A 25148-nucleotide genomic window follows, 5' to 3' on the forward strand; every position below is an offset into this window, starting at 1 on the left:
CTTGGCCCTATTCCCAGACTGGCCTAGCCTTGTGTGAGAAAGTATCCAACAGTATCTGAAAAAGGTGGGCCAAAGTTCTCTTCATGTCTTACTGTTCTTTTGCTGTTTAGTTCTCTCAAGGATCATGTTTCATCAAGTCATATATTAAAAGATCTTTCTGCTTTCATGAAGATACTTTTGTATGGACTCTGTTGGTTACACCAATACTGTCACGATGGTGAAAGACCTGATTGGTTACCCAACAACAGCAGAAAGACAAATGACAACAAGCTCATGCCAAGTTCACATACAGTAAGGATTCCCAACATGGTGACCATGGGCACCAGGCCCTTCCAGCACATTTTCTGGTGTCCGCCAAGTGTTTTTAGGAAGTGGCTGGGATTAATAGGGCTTTTGGCCAGCAAGCCTCCTGACGGACTACTGGCAATTTGATTGGCTGTGCAGACTTTTTAAATGTTGCTTTGGCAGCAACTGCCATTACAGATCAAGGATCTGCACTGTGTTACTGAAGGCAAGCTGTGGAAATCATTTCGTGGCTGGCTCAGTCTCCTGAGGTAGCCAATTTGTGGCAGCCATTTTGCTGCTACGCCCACAAAGCTGTGTCAGAATTCTAAATGTGCCCACAGCCTCAAAAAGGTTGGGGACTCCCGACATACTGAACATGTGGATGTGAAAACTTCCTATTAGCTGCTGCCACCCACAGAAACACAGGTATAAAAATAGATGTTAGTCTTCCCATTCACCAACTAAGAAAAGATCACTGGACTATTGATCAAAGCAGTCTCCCAATTACTCAAACTAAATAGTCAGTGCAGGACTGAACACGTCCTCATGAAATGAGCTGCACCTGTCCAGTGTCTCAAGGACTACATCACTTCTGTGGTTAGTATGGCACCTAACACATCATTTGTCTAGATGGCTGTGCCGCAGAAACAGAGCATTCCTTCTTTTATGAACAAGCCCTAGAATAACCTGAACATTCTTTTTTTATTAGGAAGGAATGATAATTACTCATAGTAATCTGAATGTGAAATATGAACCCAACTCAAGAACACAGTGGTTACTCAACCTCTATTGCAAATCCAGGCCGAAGACAAAGTACTCACATTCACAGTGCAGATTTGGCAAGCTGATGTTCAAAGTCACTTCTATTTTGCCACCACTGTCTTTGTCCGGGTCATCCACATAGAGCTCGTTAACGCTGCAGGGGGGAGAGGAAAATAGCAAGTTTCATTTGCAAAGGAATCTACAAAACTCTCGTACCTACGTGAAGCAGGACAGGGAAGAAAAGGGGAACTGAGCTACTCACACAAGCTTCTAAAATCGTGCCATGCTTTAAAAAATGACACTAACAGACTCACCAAAAAAAGGCACATCACACAGAATTATAGATATAGTGGTGACTTAAAGGCTTTTTTGCTAACTGTGAGGCTTGAATACATGACAGCAGTGTAGCACAAATACCTTGTCCTGTAGCTTCTTTAATTCTCCAAGTAAACTTAGATATTTTAGAAATCAAACAAAAGAAAAATAATCTCAGTTAAAAAATAAGAGTGGCCAGTACACTGAAATAAGATTAACTTAATGACAGCAATGCCAATCTATGGCTTGGATTCAACTAAACACTTCTGCTTTTGGAGCTTGATCGCTGCAGCATTTTGGGGAGCAATTTGGAAGGGAAGAGGGCCCGAAATGTTTCGCTGGATCTAAGCCTTGTTTATGTTCACACTTGAATCAAACAGTTAACATTTCACTCTTTCCCAAGGTCACTTTAATGTCAGCTAGAGTTTGGTAGAGAAAAAAAGATAATGTCTCTTCCAGCATCTGCTGCCTGAAACATCTCCTTCACATTGTTCCATGGTAAGCACAGCCAGGCATGACTTTCTCTGTCCCCGTTTCAGAATCAGTTTTTTAAGATTTCCCATCAGCTGCCTTTACAGATGGAAGAGGACAGTTTGTAGGACACCCAAGCTTAAAAGCTGATGGAGGAAGAATTCATGATCACTTCCTAAAACGCAAATAGTTGGCACTGAAGAGGCTAATGATGAGCAGGAATCTCCTCTCTCACATAGAAAACTAACCTCCAGGCTTATCAAGTCACAAGATATACAACCCCTGTGAGTCAAGATCTAAGCGACAGAGCTCAGTTCCCATCACACTCCTCCTGGCAACACCTCCTCTCCAGCACTTTCTTCCCCATTTCACTCCTGCTGACTGCTGCCTCTCCCTTCATTCTCGCCTCATGACAACTATAACTTTTTCCCCAGAAGGCTCCTCTCAGCCTCTCTCATCTTTACTAACACATCATCTTTACTCCTGGGAAAAGCTTTCTCTTTAACTGTAATTCATCGTAACACAAAGGAATATGGATCCTGTTTTAAAATGGATAGGTGCCCAATGGAGGCAGAGCCCTGGGAAACAAAAACATTCATCTAAAAATATAGTTATTGACACAAGGATTACAGTACTGACTGGAGCTGTTGTGGGGACACTTTGCCTCCTGACCCAATCATCACTCACTGACAGAAACCAGGAAGAACCCGAGATGTTTGCTGGCAATTCTCCCTACTTTTCAAGGTCTACTTCATACTTCAGGAAATACTGCCTGTGATCTTGAATGACAAATCCACCATGACTGAAGGCACAATCATTTTTTTGACTGCTGTGCCTTTTCCTGAGACAAATCACTCCCCCCCCCACAACTTCTATTATCCCCAGTAAGAAAAAAAGTCCAGAAAACATACCTGCTCAGGAAGGTTTTCATAAGGAAAATGGGGAAAGAATTAAGCCATTCCAACCTAGCATCATGCCCCAACACACCTCCCATGACTACTTTAAGTTTCTTGAAACAGATCTCCAGTTCTATCTAGTTATGTACTAAGAGATGCTCGGAACATACCACACTCTGTAGCAAATACTGTGGGTAGCTGATTGGTCTACAAAAAACGACCACACTCAAAAATGAAAGTAAAACAACACCTTTTATATTACCAAAGTGTGATGATAAAACATTTGAAGAAAATGGGGGGAAAGGTAGATCTTAACAAAAGGTATTACACTACTCTTGTTTTGAGGCTGTTTAAAAAATAATGTCTACAATGTAACACATATAAGAAGGCAGGCAGTAGAGTTGACCTCATCCTTGCCCAGATTCTGAATGCCAGACTTTCTCAACTGGGCGATAGCTCATTCCTACAAGTACACAGTACTGTTGCCAACTGCCTGGAGAGAAAAAAATCTAGCCCCCTTTAATAGAGGCTTCATGGGATATTATTTACCAGGGAATGTTATTTAACTCCAGGCCATGAAAAAGCTTCAACAGCTAGTTTCTACACATTAAGCCTCTACTGAAAGGTGAGGACATTGTTTTCTCCAATTCAGCAATTCAGAGAGAAGGCCCAATTCGTATGGAGAACTATAGATAGCTATACGTTTTGTCAGAAAGATCATGACTGGCAGGTCGACAAGTTCAGCTGCCGCTCCCTTCAAAGCATCTTGCCAATCCTGCGCTCCTGTTCCATTTCCCAGGCTGACCTTCTTCCCCCATCTCTTCTCCAATTGGTCTGACAAGTTGTTGGTAATCATTACTCACCATACTTATCAAGTGATTAATAAACATGACACAGAGAGGAGGGGCATGCCTACTCATAGATGACCTGGTTTGAAATTCCCTCACTACAACTGTTCCTTCCTGATGGGCGGCAATGAAGCCTTCTATGCAGCTGAGCACTGGCTGATTATGTAGTCCTGAGGATTAAGTAATACAGTTCTCTCAACTCTCAGGAGTGACCTCAGCCAGGAGGGGTATTAGTCTATCTACGGTGCTTCCTGCTGGATGCTGGTTTGCCAGACACCCTGTTTCATAACTGTGCCTAACTACCTTCTTCCCTTCTCTTCCTCGATCTATGTGATCTGAGCCGCACCCATCCTGTCAGTTCTGTGGAGAAAAAAAACACAACAAAGACGTCAAAACCTCGCTCCCGGGAGGCTGAGCACTGGCTCTACAAATGACAGCAAGTGGACAGGAAACCTCAGGAATGAAAGCTACATCCATTTTTGTCACTGTTGTGCTACCTTTCAGATTTTCATACCACGAAGACTGGCAATTAATAAACAAAGTTTTTATTTGTATATGAAGTGTCACAATATCTTATATAAGACTGGATCTTCATACATGCGAAGCTTCCTTAGACTGAATCAGAGGATTGGCCCATCACAGTTAATACTGTCTGCTCAGACTGGCAACAGCTCTCTGGGTGTTGTAAAAAGGTCTTCTACATCATATACTACCAGCTCCTCTTAACTGGCGATGACAAAAACATTATTTATTTATTTATTTACTTTTGACATGTATACACGGCGTTCTATGGAGGTCTCAGGCAGCTTACAAATTTAGAAGAAATAGTAAAAACATAATCCTATAAAACAATCCTAAAAGCCACAGTATTACCCACCCACATACCCTCCCCCACCTCAGACTGGCAGCCTTTAGGGGGGGCATTTAGGGGGTTATAGGCTAGGGCCAAAAATCGAGGGGGTCAAAGGCCAAACATTGAACCTGGGTCCTTCTGCATGCCAAGCAGATGCTCTGTCAGTGAGCCACAGCTCAACAGCCCCCACAAACACAGGCTACAAACGATCAACAATATTATCCCAGATACTACAAAAACAAACCTGGCTACAATTTTTAAAAATTTGTCCTCATCTTCAACCACGTTGAATTTTATATTTTTGGATTAATGGTACAGCTGTAGGTATCTGCTTGGCACGGCAGTATGTATATGTTTTCATGTCTGACTTAGAGCAACGTTTCCTCAGCTCCTGGCTATTAATACCTGATTTATTGGTTAATTGATGACTTTTTCATTTATTGATGACATTTCTGGATTCATGGGGAAAAAACTCTTGAGAAAAATCCATCGGGACTTCAACAATTTTCATGGCAATGTCAACTTCAGCAATGGAGCAGTCTATGCAGCAGGTGCATTTCCTGGTTACCACTGTGAAACTTAGTGATAGAAACATAAACACCACTTTATACTGAAAAACCACTGACTGCCAGACATACCTTCTTGCTTCCAGTTATCACACAAAACATATTCAAAAATCCAGTCTATGGTCAAATAATACATCACAATTGCATTTGTTCCAATCACTTACAACAGGGACTCTCAACTTGAGGATTTACAAAAAAAAATATTACTATACCCTACCATTATGGTACCCAGATCCAGCCTACAGTCTCAAGGAAGGCAACAACAGAACTCCACTAGATGTCACTTACAGTTCACAACTTAAACTATTTGTTTTTAGAGTGAAGCTCACACCAAGATTTTGCAACCCTTATTGGACAAGAGTTCTAGTTATCCTGAGTCAACGAGAACTAATATTCTCCTTATTGATGAATTTCTGCAAACCATAAATCACCAAGTTCCTTGTAATAGTGTACAAATTTTGCAGCATCAAGCAAGATGAGCTCAAGGTACCGGTAGTTAATACTGCTGGGAACAATTTTGTCGTTTTTATAATTTTTAAGACTTTATTAATGTTATAATGAATCCAGTATGACAATTTGTATTATATCATTTTTAGGCCAATTATCACTATTATTGTTATTATTAGTCATTGAACAATATAAAATATGTATTTATCAACATCTGTTGATGGCCTTTTGAGTTTTGATTTGGAAATACGCTAGAAGAAGCACACAGCAAGATTGTGAACAAAGGCAGAACTGTCAAAGAATATAAGGAAAATTGTATGTGAGAAAGTTTTGTAATGCCTTTTTGTAAATTTTATTTTAATATTCTAAACAATTTTATTCATTCATTTAAATTAATTTTATAATGATATTGGTATGATTATTTGTCTTATAACTTTTTAATGCCAATTGTCAATATTATTTGTTATTATTGGTCATTGACAGGAAATAAAGAATCTATCATCAACTTAAACTACTCCACCACATCATCAATTACTTACAGTCCATCTGGGTTGGATAACTAGATTCAGATCCCACAGCAACTTAGAGATCAACAAGATTTCTTGGTTATAATCTTTCAATAGTCAAAGCTCCTTTCATAAAATAATTGATGAAAGTTGATACTCCAAAAATGTAGGGGAGGGGGCTTTCTTTCCTGCTGACAGGAACTTAAACTGCACCAAAAAAATACATATTGTAATAAACGTTATTAGTTTTCAAGGTGCTACTGAACTTCTATTTTGTTTTGCACCATCTGAGCATACAAAACTGACTACCAGAGGCATATCTAGGGAAAATGGAGCGGGGGCAAAACCTGAGCGCCCCCCCCCCCCCGGTGCCCCTACCATTGGCGGGTCTGGAGCTGCTCTCTCCGGCTCCCTTCACCTTTCATCTTGATGAGGATAGGGGAAGGGTGCAGAGGAATGGCTTGGAGTAGAAGAGGATGGAACGGAGTGACTTGGGATGGCAGGAGGGTTGAAAGGGGAGGTTGGAAAGGTGAGGGTTCTAGTGGGGCAGGGTGGGGCAGGCAAGGTGAAGCCTGGGGTGGGGGCAGGGTTGTAAGGTAAGGCTTGGGTGGGGGAGGGTTGGAAGGGGTGGCTAGGGGCGGGGGGAGGATTAGAAGGTATTAGGGTGGGGAAGGGTAGGAAGGTGAGTATTGGAGTGGGAGGGTAGCAAGGTGAGGTTTGGGGTAGAGGGAGGGAGGGAGGGTTGGCAGGTGTGGCTAGGGATTTGGATGGGGTGTAAGGTGAGTAATGGGGGGTTGGAAGGTAACTATTAGGGTGGGGAGGGTGGCAAGGGATAGCTAAGGGTGGCAAGGGGTGGCTAAAGGTGGGGGGAAGGTGCCAAGGGAGGACTAGTGGTGGGGGTTAGGGTTAGGAAAGCCGCTGGAGGGGCGCCTTCCCCGTTTCCCTTCCCCCAGAGCAGGCTGCCTGCTCAGGGAGAAGGGAAGCGGCTGGAGGGGCGCCTTCTCTGTTTCCCTTACTGCCCGGGGAGAAGGGAAGCAGCTGGAGGGGTGCCTTCTGCTGCTGGAGCTCCAGCAGCCCCCATGCTGTCTCCCTCCCCTCTAAGCAGCTCGGAAAGGAGGGAAATGGCTGCTGCTGGAGGCGCTTTGCTGGCAGTGACAGCGGAGGGCACTTTTGGAAGCGCCAGGGGAAGACTCACTGGTCACATGGGGGCAAATTCTGCGTGTGTGCCCAGAGACATTGGGTACCCCATCTCACCGAGTCGATATGCCTCTGTCTATCTGCCTTTGCTGAGCCATCACAGGAGCTCTGGGTATGTGTGTGATAGGAGGAGGAGACTGCAGACACAAGGGAGAAGCAAACTACTCTCTTCTCTAGAGCCAGCAATCCCTACATTAACGAAAATAAGTCTTTCCTATGTGATGCCAGAGTCTAGAAGTTGGTTTTAAGTAACAATCCACGGCTCTTTACATTAGCTCATTCCCCCTGCTCACTCACCCAATTTGCACTGTCCAAGAAGATTTCTAGGATATTCTGGTTAGATCTACAGATTAAGTAAGCAGTCACTGTGGAGAGGGGTTTAGGTAAGATTCTACATCCCTCATGTAAGTTTGCCCCAATAAGGAAAAGCTGAACCCTGAAGAAAAATCTTTGTTATAAATGGCATAACAGTCAATCTAGAATTTATTTCTACATAGTTTTCCTAATCAGTCACACAAAAACATTTCTACACAGCTAAATGTCACTTCCTTCAGTATCCAAAGAGAAAAAAATTGAACTAATGTCTAGTAGTTTTAACGCTTCAAACCATTTACAAGACTCTCTTGCTTTTCTACTTTCTAATCCTTTATGAAGCATCTCCTCATAACGCCTGTCTTCCCACTTTTTATTGTTTTGAGGTAAGCAGTAAACATCCCCCCATCCCCAAATCAAAATGAGATTGAGGAAAAATGCTTCCCAAAGTGCATAATCTGAAATGCAAGTATTACATTATTAAAAATTGTGCTTTTAAAATACACACATGCAAAAAGAAGGTATTAGAATGATCAACAAGGCTCATTGCATTGACCTGTTTGAAACCAGTGGTGAATAAAATACAAGTAAAACAGAGGATACAGTTGTGCTGCCCTGTTATTTTAATATTTATGCTGTGCCCGGTATATTGGTCATTTCCTCAGTTAAATGGGCATTGTTCTACTTTACTCACTGCCCAGATAAACAGTGTACAAAACAGATTGGTCTGCAGAGGAAGGAACTAAGGCTTTCAGACCAGTACAAAAGAACACGGAGGTTAGATATGTCAATATTAATTTGAGTCAGCCATAATAATTGACACCAGAGCACACAGTCTTCCTCTTCCTGCTAACCCACACACGTACGTACGTGAGGATTAATGGTATAACGTAACCACTTCATAACCTTGCAACACCTTTCATTAAAGTATCGCAAAGTGTTGAGCAAGCATTAATTAAGATGAGTAAGGAGAGAGCCAAATATGGTAGTTCTCATTTTGAAGATTAGCACAGTAAGGAACAAAAAGTGTTATCTGCTTCCCAGTAGAAGTTAAGAAAGCAATTCAAGAGATTAATGCAGTAACTTGGTCAAATTATTGGATCACACTCTGCTTCCTAGAAAAACTAATATGATCTCTAGGACAGCGGCTTACAAACTGTCATTTCCCTGAAACCATGCGAGTTTCATAATAAGAGAATCAGTACTGTTAGGCAAGCTTTCCTGAAGGGCACAATTCCCACCACTACTGAACTTATCCTAGTATATGCAGCAGCAGGGTAGCCTTCTGGAATATATATTTTAGTTTACATAAGTAATAACAAAGTGAAACATGAACTCACAGATTTGAGAACTCCGATTGATCCTCAGGTCACAAGGGATGGTGGTAAGTGGGAGGGGGGTTCCCGGGTTCAAACCCCCCCCCCCCCCCCCGCTGCTAAGCATGTTCGAAGTTCACCAACCGTTTTTGTGGGGGTTTTGTATTTTAGTGTTTTTTTAGATTTTCACCTGTAGAGGGCGCAGCAGCTTTTAGGCTAGCAGCACCAAATTTGCAGAGATTTTTGGGGAGACTCTCCTGATGATACCACCCGGGTTTGGTGAGGTTTGGTTCAGGGGGTCCAAAGTTATGGACTCCCAAAGGAAGTGCATCCATCCCCCATTGTTTCCAATGGGAGCTAATAGAAGATGGGGGCGACACCTTTGAAGGTCCATAACTTTGGACCCCCTGAACCACATTTCACCAAACCTAGGTGGTATCATCAGAAGAGTCTCCTAAAGATCCTGAAAGTTTGGTGATGCTAGCTTAACAATTGCACTCCTGACAGCAGGCAACCCCCAAATTTCCCCAGATTCTCCCTTTAAATCCACCCCTTTCGGCATGGATTTAAAGGAAGAATCTGAGGTCCCCAGTTTAAACATTGAATGTGATGCTGTTCAGGGTGGGAGAGAATCCACCCCAAAACAGCATCACTTTCAGTTTTGTTTTAACTGGGGACCACATATTCTCCCTTTAAGGTAGATTTAAAAGGAGAATCTGGGTTCCCTTGTTTAAACACCAGTGAAAGTGATGCTGTTTGAGGGTGGATTCCAGCATCACAACGGCCGCCCGGGGGGGGGGGGTCACAAAACTAAAACTTTGCACCGAGCTCCATTTTCCCTAGCTGCGCCTCTGCCCGGAGGAGAAGGCAGAAGGGACTGGTGACTGCCGGCTGGGAGCCCAGCTGATGGGGGGGGCAGGGACAGGGGAGTCTGCTGTCCCCTGCCTTGGAGAGCTGCTTTTATAAGCACTGAGGCTGGGGGGGGGGGGTTGGGGAGGCATGTGGGGGGATGTGGGGGGCGTGTCCCCCAAACCCACCCCATAAACAATCTATAGCTACGTCACTGCCTGAATATGACCCAAAGCCCTCCACATTGTGCAGGACTTTCAAGGCAGATAAACAAGGGTTCATGGACAGCTAAAGTCAATATAGTAATCTTGAAAACCACATAGACATACATACATTTCTAAAGGTGAATCTGGACTGGCTTCCGTAACTCTCCAAAGTCTCTGACTGACCACAGTCTTATCCATCACCAAAGATCCTTGAACTGAATATGTCAAGGATAAACCTACATGAAAAGCATACGTTCTTCTACTGAGCCACAGCCCACCCGCCCACCCTCAATTAAAACCCTCAATTAAAACTACTGGAGCTGGACACACATTCATCTGAATGCCTTATGAAATTTTCACAATGCCTTTTTATTATTACTATTACTATTACTATTACTATTACTATTACTATTACTACTACTATTATTAATTATTAATTATTAATTATTAATTATTAAATTATTAATTATTATTAATTATTAATTATTAGTTATTAATTATTAATTATTAATTATATTTATACGCTGCCCTCCCCCGAAGGGCTCAGCAAAAGTTTAATTTGAATACTTCCTGATCTTAGAGATCAGGTACCCCACGCTCTTGTTCCACATGTACTGGTATGACTACACATGTGCAATTGTGCAAATTCTGGATTCCTTAAAGAAAATGTCTGCCCTAGCCCACAATTCTGGAATGAAATACATAGAAGAGATGCAAAGTCAAATAAAAAGACAGTGAAGGAGAAAAGATAAATTGGGGAAAATGGGATAGGAGTTCATCTGGACACAATACATCTTTCATTTGCATATATTAGCAGAGCGGCACTATCAGTTAATCTCACACAATGAAACTGCTGCTAAGAAACCAACATCTCCAGGTATTTTCCACTGTAATCCTGCACCAACTTTAGTACCATTTATAACAAAGTGCAAATAATACATGTTTAGTAAAAATACAAGGACTACATGTCCTTTTCATTCTGCCTTCCAACTAATGCTGTATGTACGAAATCCTGGACTGAATGACTTATTTCCAGTTACTCATTTGTATGTTGTCTGCATCTAATCAAGTTACTTTGTACAGCACAATTGCTGTTAGTTTCTGATTTTTTAAAATAACAAAAATCACTGCAATACCTGCCCTTGCCCAGCAGCATGAAGTGTTCTTCGCATAAAAACAGCTGTGACACACTTAGGCCATTTGCTGTGTCTAACAGTAGCTCTGCAAACTCAGTCACATTCTCCCTGTAAAGCTATCAATTACTTGCTGCATCAGACAGGCAAATAATTTAATTCTTAAATAAAGGATATACAGAAACATCATTTCAGCATTAACTAGGTCAAAGATGCAAGACTATTATCGCACCAGTTAGATTATTACAATAACAACAATCTTCAGTTTGGCTACAGATCTGGGTTAAGTACAAAAGAGGTTATTTGATTTATGATGTATCAGCAAGATGAGGTACAGAAAGCCGTTAAAATGACAAGTGTCTTCTGACGGACTTCAACCTGCCACTAATCCTGCCCAGGAAATACCAGAGGCATTTAACACTTAGAGCTTTACTTCCCATGCCACTTGACTCACTCACTTGGTGGAACAGGGTACCTGTTTGTGACTGTCAACTTCATAGAAATCCAAATATGCAACACTGACCTCATTTCCTTTATCCGTCCCACAACTGTAGAGTCAGAGCTCTTTCCACTCCCTTTATTTCCTTTTTAAAAATATAAGTAGGAAATAAGACTTGTGAGCGACAATTTTTTTCAAAACTTACTCATTAACAAGCTTTTGAAACCTATTAGCAAAATTTTAATTTTACCTAATTCTCATTTTTGTCCTCTACTAGGAGCAGACACAATAGCCAACATAGATTCTATTCTCTCTTTTTTTGAAAGTTTTATTTATTGTATACACATAGACAACATATACAGAAAAAGTACAAATCTGGTGTGTTCCCGCTCCCCCCGCCCCACAGTAATAATAATAAAATAAAAAGAAACACACACTCACACAAAGATTTGGACTTTCAAGGGTGTATTTGGACAGAACAATGTAAAATCGTGTGTAAGTTTAATAATATAAAATTGATATGATGAGTGTATTGTTGAAGGCTTTCACTATAAAACTCCATATAATGAGTGTTGCAAGACAGTTTTAATTATTAAAGCAATAAAAGAAGATCAGGCCCATGTTTGCACAAGTACAGGACTGAAGCAGGGAGGAAAGAGAGACATGCCATCTCACTATGTTTAGCAGAATGTTGTACAGAGTTACCTGCCATGTCACAAGCTAATTGCCGTGGACACAGGGATACATGGCACTGCCAAGAGGAAATGTGATATTGTGGTTAGAGTGCTGGGTCTATCCCCAAAGACACTGTGGTCCAAACCTCCATTCAGTCACAATGCTTTTGATATGACCTGAGGCAACTCACTCTCTTTCAGCCTAAAATATCTTTCTTTTGTAGAAAAAAAGGTCTCAGGAAAGGACTATGTTTGCCAACCTGAGGTCCTTGGAGGAAGTGCAGGATAAAAATCTAATAAATACTAAGATCAAGCAATTCTGCTACACATTAAAGATTTTTCTGGTATCTCCTAATAACTTCTAAAACATTCTCTATTTGCTCTGAAGCTTTCTGAGTTCCACAGACAAACAGGTAAGATTAAAACCAAGCTCAATGCAGAATCACATTATTTTAATCACTGCTTGAAAAACTATCTGCAATCTGCACAAATTCCAGCATTTCAGACAACCCTCTCCCCCTCCTTACATTTGTGTGCCATTAAATTATAACACATGATAATTTACATCTGTAAGCAAGCAACATCCATAATGGTATCTTAAGTCTAAATTATATTGAACAATTGAAAGAAACTCCACTTTATAAAGCCAGTGTGGTGTAGTGGTTAGAGCATCAGACTAGCATCTGGAAAACTCTAGGTTCAAATCCGCACTCTGCCTTGGAGGCTTGTTGGGTTGACTTGGGCTAGTCTTGCATTCACAGTTAAACCTACCTCACAGTGTTGTTGTAAGAATATAACAGAAGAGAAGAGAATTATATAAGCCAATTTAGCCCTACATTTGGCAGAGAGGTGTGGTATAAATGAAATACATTAAGAAATTTACATTGGCTGATAGAATTTCCATATAAATTCATTGCTTGAAGTCATGAAAACAAAATGCCACCCGTTATGACTAGCATTTAAAAATCAGAACCCTTTGGCTTAAAACTTCAAGTCTCCTCATCTCTGCGTACCCAAGCACAGTCATTTCTTCAAACATATTTAACAATTACACAGGATCGCTTTAGGGAAATTTATTTAATTGCACAAGAAGAAAAAGATCAGTGTAGTCACAATTTATACTTAGCACAGGCAAAGCAGGTAGTGTTTTCTTAGTGCAAAAGTATATACCAATTATTCATCAAAACCAGAAGCAATCCTAAAGTATAAAACAGAGAGACTGGCTTGGGGAGATTTGACAACAGCAAGAGAGAGAGAGAGAGAAAACCTACAAGGTAACAATACTAGGTAAAATCACAATGCCAGTTTGTACTTATTTTTCTGCATATCAAAGAACTTCATCATTAACTAAGCTTGCAACACTTACATGAATTTGGTTTACCATACTTACAGCAACAAAAATGGGGAAGGAACAAACTGACCACACCAAGCTGGGAGGAATAGCTATTCCTCCATATTCAATTTTTAAAGCTTCCAGTGCTGAAAACCTCAAACAATAAGAACATACTGTCTGTTTCCATTATTAACAGAAATTTTAAATATGTTGATGAAATGGTCAGTATTCTAGAGCCCTGTCTCTTTCATCTTTCCATCAGTATTTTTCCTAGAATATCCAGTAAAGTGCAAAAACACGATACAGCGAGAGAATCATAACAGGTCCAATTGATCCAAATGGAAGACTTTACAGAAGGAGTTGGTGGAACAGATCTTTCCCCACCACCCCATTCCCCAAGCAGCCCCCCATTTGCCCTGAAACACCCTCTGGAGAAAACCCTTACAAAGAAAATGTGCTACAGGACAAGGAGCTTCGGCAATCAAGGGCAATCACATGACCTTGCCTCCCTCTTCCACTGACACAAGCCTTGAATAAAAGATGAAGAGGCAACGAATGCTGTACTCAACATAGAAACTTTATGGTATAAGTATATAAAAGAGTATATAAATATGTAAAGGAGTTCTCGTGGTTAGGTCTGCGTCCATCTTCACTCTGATCAATCATTTGCCACTCTTCAAGTAACCACATTCTCAAAAAACACAAAACAGCAGATTGATGATCTCAAAAGCAACTAAGGTCTCTCCAATCAAATCTTCTTAGTTTTCAAGCAGTTCAAGGCAATTTGGATGAGTTGCTTTCTCATGTAATGAACATATCTCAGCATGGTACATACTGGCTGCCTAACTGTAAAAGAGTTACTGAACTATTTGGGGGCAAGAAACAACCAAGACAGTGTCCATTTTGATACAAAAGTGTCTCATGGAGCCACCATTGAACATAGGCTACCAGAAGGCTACATTTCTACTTCTAGAGACTGTGGTGCTTTGGTCTTCTTGCCAGATTCAGAAGCAACTGCAGAACTGCAAAAGAATCAATATAGATTATTTGCTTACTTAGAAAATGCATATGCTGCCTCTCTAAAAACCTGTGAGGCAGCTTACAAAGTTAAACTAACACAATAAAATAATAAAATGCAACAAAAATTACCAATATTAAAAAGCCATAAAACTACATTAAGCCACCTAAAATTATTGTTTGGGACATCTACAAGGTGGGCAGTCTAATGAAAGCCATTTAAGATGAAAGGGGGAAAGAAGCAAAGGAAAAGGTACTAGGCCAGACAAAACTCCCCTTTGTTGCCTTCTTCCTACAAGCTTCTAAGAATAAGGAAGAACTCCTTGCTATGATAATCTCCTTGCTCTGATAAATCTTATTACTTCCAGTCAATTAACTGCATCAGAAGGCAACTTAAGAAAGAAGATCCATGGATATCACACAAAAGAGTGCAACGAATATTACAGTCCTCATGGTGACATAGATGTTTTGGTGATTCCAGTGGGCACCTTCCTTGAGCTGACAGCTCACTTGCCCATTAAGTTATGGGTGGTATTTGACAAAGGGAAACATTACAAGAACCACACATTTGCCAAGAGATCACTAAAGTTAAGTTGTGAGCACTATCCCTTTCCCATGCTTTCCCAGGATCTAATGCTATATCACAATTTGCAGGGAAGAAATCAGCATGGAAGACATAGAAAGCATACCCTCCAGTGACCAAAGGTTTCCTCTTCCCTATGCAACCTCCCTTCCACACACTGGAAGCAAAATAAGAGGCATTTGCAGTGGTTAAGAGTGATTCACATACATCCTGTATAATAGAACATCAACATTAAATAGCATGAATGACCACAGACAGTTAAATATGATACAAAGCTATCACCAACTCAGGAAGCCCTTATCCAAAACAACAATCAAGGTATCTGACTAATGAGCATGATTTCATAGCAAAAAGTTCCAATTCTTGAAGACCTCAGCTGGACAAAAACAGAGGACATTTGGCATCCAAGGTGGATGGCATTACAGGGGGTTAAAAAAAGTTGAAAGCAACAAATCAGGTGCAGCTGTAAGGCTGAGGACTATGTTCAAAGAAATGCTTCATAAAAACATTGGATTTGAGTGGACAGTTCTTTGTTCCTGTCAAAGAACCTGAGAACATTAATTCAGTGTCACATAAGCCCTGATCTTTAAATAATTACTTATCTGTTTTTAACCCATGTGATGGCTATCTTGAATTGTGAGGACATTTATTATTTTTTTCCGTCTTTCTGTTATAATTCTTTATTAAAGACAGCCTCAAGTCACACATGAAGAAGGCTTGGAATTGTCTTTTTTTAAATCTCTTTTAATTATTTTGTCATTTAGGAAATGTATTATTTTAATCTGTCCAGAGTAGCCATTTATGATTTTTTTTGCTGGTAGAACACATGTACTGCTACTTGGCAGAAATTTGGAATATGGGAATAAGCAACATGTTAATATGTGAGGTGAGCTGCGTCTGTGCTGTTTCCAATGAGTTTAATCCAATATGTTACAACAGTTCACCTAAACCACTAAACTAATTATACCTTTGTCTGATAGTAAAATAGTTTGATTTTCATATATTTTGTAAACATTAAAGTGTAAAATTAAGCTCTTCTAGCTTTTGAGTAAGCAGCTTAGCAATGTCCTTAGAATTTTCTGTAAGAAGAATATTATTGACACACTCATCCCATGTGTCAGGGGCCAGAGCACAGCTGCAACCTGGCTCACAGAAGAACCCCGGCCCTGGATGAGCTCCTGGCCGGTGAGACAGCTGAGCTGGGCAATCCTCAAAGGCCACCCTCCCCTTCCCTCAACTCACCAGGCGATTTCACGGGCCCGGAGGCCAAGGGCGGGAGGAGAGACAACGCCCCTGCAGTCCCTGACAGAGGCTGCGCCAGGCCCGAGGCGGGAGGCGGAGCTGCAGAGAGTCCCCACCGCACCGGTGCAGACACTGGTGAGTCCAGCCAGTCCCTGCCCACAAGAGAATGCCTGAGCCCCTGCCACTCAGGTGGAGTGGGGAATCAAACCTGGGTCCAAGGACTGGGGAGGGATAAAAGGAAGGAAGGCATGGCAGGTGGGGGAAGCAAATGGAAAGGTACAGAGAAGGAGGCAGAGGAGAGACAGGGTAGAAGGAGAAAGAGAGAAGCAGAGAGGTTAGAAGAGGCAGCAATCCAGAGGCAGCAGACAGGCCCACCCCTTAGGGAAGGGACAGGGTAGGCCAAGCACTCTGCGGAAGTGCGGGCGAGGAGGGAACCAGTTGTAAGGAAAGTTAGAGGCATCGCCACCCTGTGGCTGCAACAACTAGCCAATTTAGGAAAAAAACCAGTCACCAGGGGCTTGACAACGCCCGGGAAGGGATAGGAGAGACGGACCTGGGACCCGCACTAGTGCCAGGGGAGGCAGTGTGCCACAAAGGCATGCACAACTACGGAACATCAGTGTTGCTGGAGCCACGGAAACTAGGAAATACAGTTTGCTAAGGCACCTGATCACTCAAGCAGGATGTCAGGAAACCTGCACTTTACATATCTCAAGGTTCTTTGCACTAGAAACACTCAACAGCATCCCAAGCATATGGAACCTAATTTACAGGGAACCTTATATACTTGAATTCTCAGGAGCTTTGAAAAACTAAATTTCATGAGTTCCTTCCTAACCCATATACACTCAGAAGGGTTACCGGTAGTTAACATTTCCATGCCAAAGATGAACTTCTCAGGGAAATCACTAGGTTCATAAGTTGAGTAGTATAAACTGGAACAGTTTGTATTCTGAGCCAAGATGCAAATTCTGGAGTCTTCACTACCTAACAGAATGAAAATGATCTTAGTAAAAAAGAAGGGAATACTATATCTTAAATGATTTCACAAAGACAGAATCACTGTAAAGTGAAAAAAGCAGGATTTATTCAGGGAGCTAGAAAACAAAGGCTACACAAAGGCTGACTCTCTAAGTTCAGGATGACCAAGATCTTTCAATGAATGGATCAAAGATCTGTCATTCAGGCACTCTCTTCCGGAGTGTTCATTCATTTTTAATACCCAAAGAATTGTGTGTCATGGGCAAGAAAGTGAACTCATCTTGATATGAATTGACTACCAGTGAGTAACAACCAGTGAACAGGAATAAATCCATCCTGGTTAAGCATCACTAACAGAAGCTGATTTCTGATAAAGAGGAAAAGAAGCAACAGGAAATCATGCCAACAAAATGAATCTCCCATATGATCTTGTGAGTAACAGAATTAATACTGACACAGATTCAGACATGTTTATTTATTTAAATGAACTTCCGTCTCACCTTCTGGCCTATAAATAAGGCAGCTCAAAAAACAATTATTGGGGGGGGGGGGAATCTAAATTAAATTAAAACATGATGCCCCCAACAGTTTTAAAATCAGTTCTCAAACCACAAAAAGAATGCAATAAAATCCAAGTGCTAGAACAAAATTAAAACTGCTAAACTACAAACCTTTTAGAACAGAAAAGGCTCAATCCATTATTGGAAGGTCAGTGGGGAGGCAACCTAACAAACCTGCTTTGGGAGTGAATTTCAGACAGCAGCCACCATTGCTCTTTTTAACTTGTAACTAGCTATGGCTAATTGTATATTATATGACACCCAAGCTGTAGTTTTAAGAACAATTTCCTGGGAGCAGGACTCATTAAGCAAAATGGGACTTACTTCTGAGTAGACCTGCTTAGGATTGCTTACTATGCTACTTTTATTTACTGTTCCTATATTGCCCAGCCCACCAGTTAAGATCCCTCTCACGAGTCCTGCCGCCTGCCCTCTCCACACCTGTCCCACCAGCTGGCCTCTCTTTCCTGCCTGCCTAACCCAGACTGACCAGACTGTCATTTACCTGCTTTGGTTGTTTTAATTTTACTTGTCTTCGTTGTGACATATTCTGCCACTTTAATATTTTTTGCTTCACCTATATTTATTGTTTTACAGCTTTGGTTTTGGAAATGATGTTTTCCCACAGTGGTTTATTTGTTAATCTTGTAGCACATTCTTCTATAGATCTTATGTTTTTATATTGTTCAATGTTTTAATTTTTGTATGCAAACTTCTAACTATGAATATTGGGTAAAATGGTTTTACTGGGTAAAATGGGTCATTTATTTATTTTTATTTTATTTTATTTATTATCATATTTATATACCGCCCCATCCCCTGAGGGCTCTGTAATCCATGTAAGACTGCAAGTGTACTGTCCAAATGTTTATAATCAGTCCAGTGGTCATGAAAAAGGGAAGAGGCCAAAGTACAATGGACCATGCAAAATGTAGTTAAGCATATGCATCATGATATTTACAGCAGTCCCAACCCACCTCCCTCTTCTTTGAGTGTACCCCCACCAAGTCATTGCTTAGCAGTAGACAGCTCAGCTTTATAAAAGGGAGTTTAGAAAAGGCAAAAGGTAGAAGGAAACTGTGGGCGAAAGTTACCACATGATGCTCCTACCAAACTGTCATTGAAAAAAACTGGAGCAAGGTGGAAGTACAGCCTAGCTGACATTCCTGAGCTACAAAGAACCGGGATGATGCCTTTAGATCTTCTGGCAAGCCACAATACTGCTGATCAGGTGATATGCTGAAGTCATGACCTAGCATGTATTTGGGGGAACTGCTCTTAAGCAACTATCTTGACTCCTGACAGGAAGTTCTTAAGGGGCAGTGACAAATAATTGCTCATCATTTTATTGGAACTTTCTACATGTGGCCACACAGGGTTCTTCCTTACCCCATATCTAGTTGTGCTGCTTTTATAGTTAGTATCTTTGGTACGTTAAACCAGAGGCACAGCTCCAGGGGGGGAAGTGCGCGATGCACCAGGGGCATGCCCCTGTGGGGGTGTGGCAAGGGTGTTCCAGGGGTGGGCTGGGGGCATTCTGGGGCGGGACAGGGGCGGAGGATGCATTAGTGCACCGGGCGCTTTCCCCCCTTGTTACGCCTCTGCATTAAACTGTTACATCAGAGTTTTCTGAGGCAGGCAATGACAAACCACCCTCTGTCCATCTCTTCTCTTGAAAACCCTACAGGGTTGCCACAAGTCAGCTATGGTTTGATGGCACATTTTATCACTATATTAGTGTTTTAGTGCTAGTTTCCATTGAATTAATTTGTTTTGTTGATTTTATGCCATAAAACCATGGGAGGATTGCAGGTTCACATTTTTTTAATACGTACATAAACATGCATTTCAATATATATTTAAAGGTCACTGAGAAGAGTTTCATAGATAGGTGTCATCAATAAATGGAAGGTGGGAGCTATATCCAGAAAAGCCAATTAACACAGAATCCATACAAGGCTGAAACAACAGCAACAATGTTTGGAGGACTTTATGAATGCTGGACGGGGAGGGGTGGAACAGTGATGAGAGGCCCAAAACAGATGAGATCCCAGGTCTTTCCAAAAGGTTTCCCCACAGATTTGGTTACCAATCTTCAGTGACTTTTCTCCAGGCATTCTCATGTCCTCATTTTCTGTTTGTTTGTTCTGTGGTTTCTTCATCATTTCTCTGTGCTTTCTCAATCAAATCAAAGGTGTTCTGAGAAAGCACAGAGCAATTACAAGGAAATCACAGGAGGCAACAAATGGAAAAAGAGGCCTCAAAGAAACTTTGAGGTGGACAACCAAATCATGGGGAAATCTGAATGTAAAGACATTCCCATTTATTTGCTCGAGACTGTAGGCCTGAGGTTCTCCTCAACACATTGCTAAGGGCCATCGAGATGAGATGGCATCCTTATGGTTGTCACAATGGCAAGGCTGCCATTTTAAACGGATTTTAAAATGCTGAGATGGCCTAATTCTGATTGGGACCACAGCACAGCACTCTTGTCCCTCCCTTCCATGCCTTTTCATGTGCTAACAGCTGCAAGGAGGGAAAGGAATGCTTTAGCTTGTCATGCCACAGGTCTGATCAGGATTGGGCCTCTGCAACATTTTTAAACGACTCTAAAATGACAGTGATGTCTCCACAACGGCCACGAGGATACCGTCACATATGGTTTGGGCCTAATAATGTGACTCCAGAGTGCAGGAACACTTTTCACCAACTCATATTTGCAAGACGTCTACCATCCTTCATGATAATTTTTTTGCCAGATTTGTTTGTTTCTGCTATAATTTAGTTTACAGGCAATTTATTCATAAAACGAGAAAGATAAATGTAGAGCAGGGGTAGGGAACCTTTAACACTCAAAGAGCCATTTGGACCCGTTTTCCACGGGAAAAGAAAACACTTGGAGCCGCAAATAATTTTTGACATTTAAGATAAAGATAACACTATATATATAGGGGTTTTTTTACCTTTTTCTGCGCTCATTCTGAGAAGCGCATGGATGCGCCCGCCCTGCTGCCTGCAGGGCGGGCAAGGATGAAGCCAGCGGCTTGGCCTCGCCAGCCGCCGGGAAAGCGCCCGCCCTGCGGTGTGGCCCAGCCAACTGTGGGCAGTTGGTGCGCCTGCCATGCTGCCTGCAGGGTGGGCAAGGATGGGGCCAGCGGCTCGGCTCGTGGAGCCACAGTGCAAGGGCAGAAGAGCCGCATGTGGCTCTCGAGCCGCAGGTTCCCTACCCCTGATGTAGAGCAATAACACAATTTTTGTAATCACTGTAATAAATGAAGATCATAAACACATCACATAATGAAATGAATTAAGCAAAATATTGCACCCAGAAGATCCATAAAGTTATATCACTCTAGCTAGTGCTAACATAAAAACAGCTTATGTGTTAAGCTGATTCAGCCTACCAATTGTCATTCATACCTATGCAATTTTGATGGGAAATAAAGCCTTGCTGGAGCTGATTTTAATTACCTTTAGAAAATGCAACCGGTGGAGAATCCTACACATTTCCAATTCTAACTCATCATCAAATCCACAGAAACAATATAGTCTGTCATATATGGAACTGGGTTGTCACAGTTGCCTGACAGGTTCATATGGGAGCCAGTGGTCCCTTGAATGCCCTGGTCCCTGACCTTTTAGGGTTCAAAAGGTCAGCACTTTGAACTATGCCTGGAATTGAATGGGAAAACAGTGCAGTTCTTGTATAAGATGGAGCAATACATTCTCAGTCTGTGGTGCCCATTGGCAGTCTTGCCACAGTGTTTTGTGCCGACTGAAGCTTTCAAACAGTCTTCACTAGTACACCCATGTATAGCTCATTACAGTTATCTGAACGTGGTAAAAGCATAGACAACCATGCCTGAGGTGTTTTCACACATGCTGAATAATGTACTTGCATTGCACTTCAGTGATTGTTTACAAGTGGATTTTGTAAAATCCAGTTGTAAAGCACACTGAAAGTAGACCGAAATGCATTATTCAGTGCGTGTGAAAGTGCCTAGGTCTGCCTCTCAAAGAAAGGCCATGAAAATTACAAAATTGGGCGAAGACATAAAGTACTACAGAACTTCCACCTGCCTGTTCAGGTCTAATGGCATCCCGTCTATCAGCCCTCTCTTTCAGGGGACTGTATCTCTATCCCAGTGATGGCGAACCTATGGCACGGGTGCCAGAGGTGGCACTCGGAGCCCTCTCTGTGGGCACGCACACACAGAGTTCGTCATGGGGGGAAGGTGGAAAATCACCCACCCACCCACACATACACATACATCTAGGCTGGCCTGAGCCACTGAGCATGATGTGCACGCACTGCGGTGAGCAGGAGGACTCGGCTGGTGGCCCTGGGACTTGCTGGAGGCTGGAGCAGGCTGGCCCCTGCTCGAGTGGGTGGGGCGGAGGAAGAGGGAGCCAACCATTTTTTCTAAACTAAAACCTCAGCATTCAGGTTAATTGCTGTGTTGGCACTTTGTGATAAATACGTGGGGTTTGGGTTGCAATTTGGGCACTTGGTCTCAAAAAGGTTCACCATCACTGCTCTATCCAAACAAGACTGACTTCTCAATTCCTTTCTGATCCATATCTCATTGACAGAAAGAATAAAGACTCTTGCTAAATCATGCAGAGTTATGAAAGCCAATCCATCTACTGAGCTGAACTTTTAACCTAGAAGAAGTGCAAAATATGGTCATTTGAACAGGGAAAAAGAATGTAGAAGCCAAGAAACGTCCCTGCATTTTGCTTGGGTAACCCAAGCAGAGAGGCCCAAAAACAGGAATGGGAAATATCAGTTGATCCTCAGACTCATTTACATGTGAATAGAGAAGAAGAAGAGTTTGGATTTATATCCTACCTTTCTCTCCTGTAAGGAGACTCAAGGTGGCTTGCAAATTCCCCTTCCCCTCCCCACAACAGATACCTTGTGAGGTAGGTGGGGCTGAGAGAGTTCCTAGCCCAAGGTCACCCAGCAGGAATGCAGCAGTGGGGAAACACATCTGGTTCACCAGGTGGCAGAGTGGGGAATCAAACGTGGTTCTCCAGATTAGAATCCGCCTGCTCTTAACCACTACAGCACGCTGGCTCTCAATGGTTGGATCTGTGTTTAAGTTCAGTTCTATATGTGCCCCCCTTTCTATACAAGTAAGCAAAATGCTCCTCATTCTCTTTGATCTTCATATGAATAACAGCAAGTTAAAGATTCCTACACATATGGTTCAGACACAGGCATGACTAGAAACTTGCTATCAAAAGAAATCCACGCAGTACTGGACCACAAACTGAGATACTGGCATTAAAAGGATCACAACTGTAAAGGAATAATAAACAATCATTTTTTAAAAGAAAATTGCTGACAATGTCATCTTTTACTTACATTTCAGTTGCCATGAATCCAGTAAGCTCAGACAGGAAGAGAAACAGTATGAAGAGACAGCAGCAGACAGAGACTGGAAAAGACATGGGTGGGTAGACGTTAGTTTCAGAACCCCTGGGAAAGTATTTTCTCCCTCATACAGTTGACCTTATACCACCAAACGGCTCCTCTGTATTATTAACAGATTGGCTAGAAGCTCTATTCCCCCACAATTCTCACTTGCCACCTTCTATCTTAGGCTCCAATTTCCTTCTCTCTAGGCCATGCTGGCAGGGGCTGATGGGAATTGTAGTCCATGAACCTCTGGAGTGCCATAGGTTCGCCACCACTGCTCTAGGCTCACATGACCATATTGGAGGATGAAAAAGAGACTGGGTACACTGAAGGGATCCATGTACTTACAACTTCCAAGGACTTGAGAAAATTTCATTTCTTCTTACTCCTGGGAGGAGCTCTGCACTTTTGATATGTTTCTCTTCATTCGGCATATGAACAAAGTACTGCAAAGCACCCTACCCATCCCCACCCCCACCCTTTCTGCTGCACACCCTCAGATTAGCTGCCACAGGAAAACAGCAGGTCTGGGTTATATTCTGGATTCCAAACAGAAACTTTCCTGCAGCAGCCAACTATAAATGAGCCCTCTCATCTGTTGATTATGTCAACAGCAGAGAAAAGGGAGGTAATTATGATATTTATGTACAGATTGCCTAGAATTTTAGCCAAGATGTTAGCAATGAGGACTATTACATTCAAGACCTATATTGGAAGATTGCCTTTCACCGTGCTGCATGGAAGAACGGTTACTGTCACCTCACTGCTCTTTGACAATAACCCTGTAAAATAGGTTAGGCTAACAGACAGTTGATGAAACCACCTAGTAGGATTCATGCATTGAACAGGAATTTGAAGCCAAATCAAAATTCCATTTTTACTCCTCTTTTTATTTTATGCTTCAATGCACAGTAAAGCCAGAATACTGAATACTTCACTGGTCTTGTGCAGGTAACTACAAATGTTGTTGTCGTCAAATACTTAGTTGTGTTTTCCACATCGAGCAAACTATACCTGGCTTTCTTCATTCAATTCTATAAACCAAACTATTATCCAACACAACTTGTTGTCATGTCAGTAAAGGCAAATTCAAAGCAGAAACAGAAAACTGGTTAACCAGCAAAGTCTGAATTGGGAGGCGTCTGTTACATACCCTTCTCTGAGCAGAGAACATTCCCTTCTCTGAGCAGTAGCCACCCAGAAGAAGAACAGTTTCATATGAACATCTGTATGCATCACCAGAACAGCAGAAAGTCATAATTTTATTTTATTTTTAATTGAAAAGCAGTGATGAAATTGATTGTCCCTTTTGATTTCACCAGAGAGACTGAAGAGTGGGGATAGCGAAGGAAAAGGGGGTTGGGCAAAGAGTGCAAAGATGGTGAGCTAGCATGTCAATGTGCCATACACGGACTGCTCCTCCACATCCAGTAAAACAATTGTACTGAGTAGTTGGTTCACACTGTAAAGAACAGTATTGCAGGCCAAGAGGGGTTTTTAATTTGTTTGTTTAAATTCACAAAAACCAGCCCTGTGGGAAGAACCAGAACTCAATGGCAGCAGGGAAAAACAGGGGGATGTTTGGAGGAAATATAATCTTGCTTCTGAGAACTAAATGAGTGAATAGTGTCAGTAACAGACTGCAGTGTGGAAGCCCTTTATTCGACTGGGTTTATAAACATCCCTGCTTGGTGTAAGCACATAAAGTCAAACACCCATGAATGTGCTCAAGTTCCTTTTACTCTATACAACTGTTCACCACAGACTAGAAATTCTGCATGGCATTACAAATTGCCTCTCTCTTTCCGCAATGTATTTAATCAATGAGGAAACTGTTACCCTCTGGGTTTCTGATTGGCTTTGGCATACCATTAAATATTTCTGGAAGAAAGATGCCCATGTCCTTCAAACACAATGGCCTATTGTGGATGA

The 25148-nt window shown here is 41.8% G+C and overlaps 1 protein-coding gene across 5 annotated transcripts in view; it reads right to left on the reverse strand.

The window, feature by feature from the left end:
• ERGIC1 (endoplasmic reticulum-golgi intermediate compartment 1) overlaps positions 1-25148 on the reverse strand; it is a 110608-nt gene that overhangs the window by 40813 nt on the left and 44647 nt on the right. For 2 of the 5 annotated variants that reach the window (XM_048491576.1, XM_048491578.1), the window contains 3 exons: positions 23163-23235; positions 15115-15165; positions 1107-1201 (listed from right to left, as the gene is read on the reverse strand). In XM_048491576.1, coding sequence (XP_048347533.1) covers positions 1107-1201; positions 15115-15165; positions 23163-23235 — 219 coding nt within the window. Of the gene's footprint in view, positions 1-1106; positions 1202-11485; positions 11547-15114; positions 15166-23162; positions 23236-25148 lie in introns of all 5 variants that reach the window. The other 3 variants (XM_048491577.1, XM_048491579.1, XM_048491580.1) reach the window with 2 other exon arrangements.

This window comes from Sphaerodactylus townsendi, linkage group LG03, assembly GCF_021028975.2.
Source record: "Sphaerodactylus townsendi isolate TG3544 linkage group LG03, MPM_Stown_v2.3, whole genome shotgun sequence".
Taxonomy (NCBI): Eukaryota; Metazoa; Chordata; class Lepidosauria; order Squamata; family Sphaerodactylidae; genus Sphaerodactylus; species Sphaerodactylus townsendi.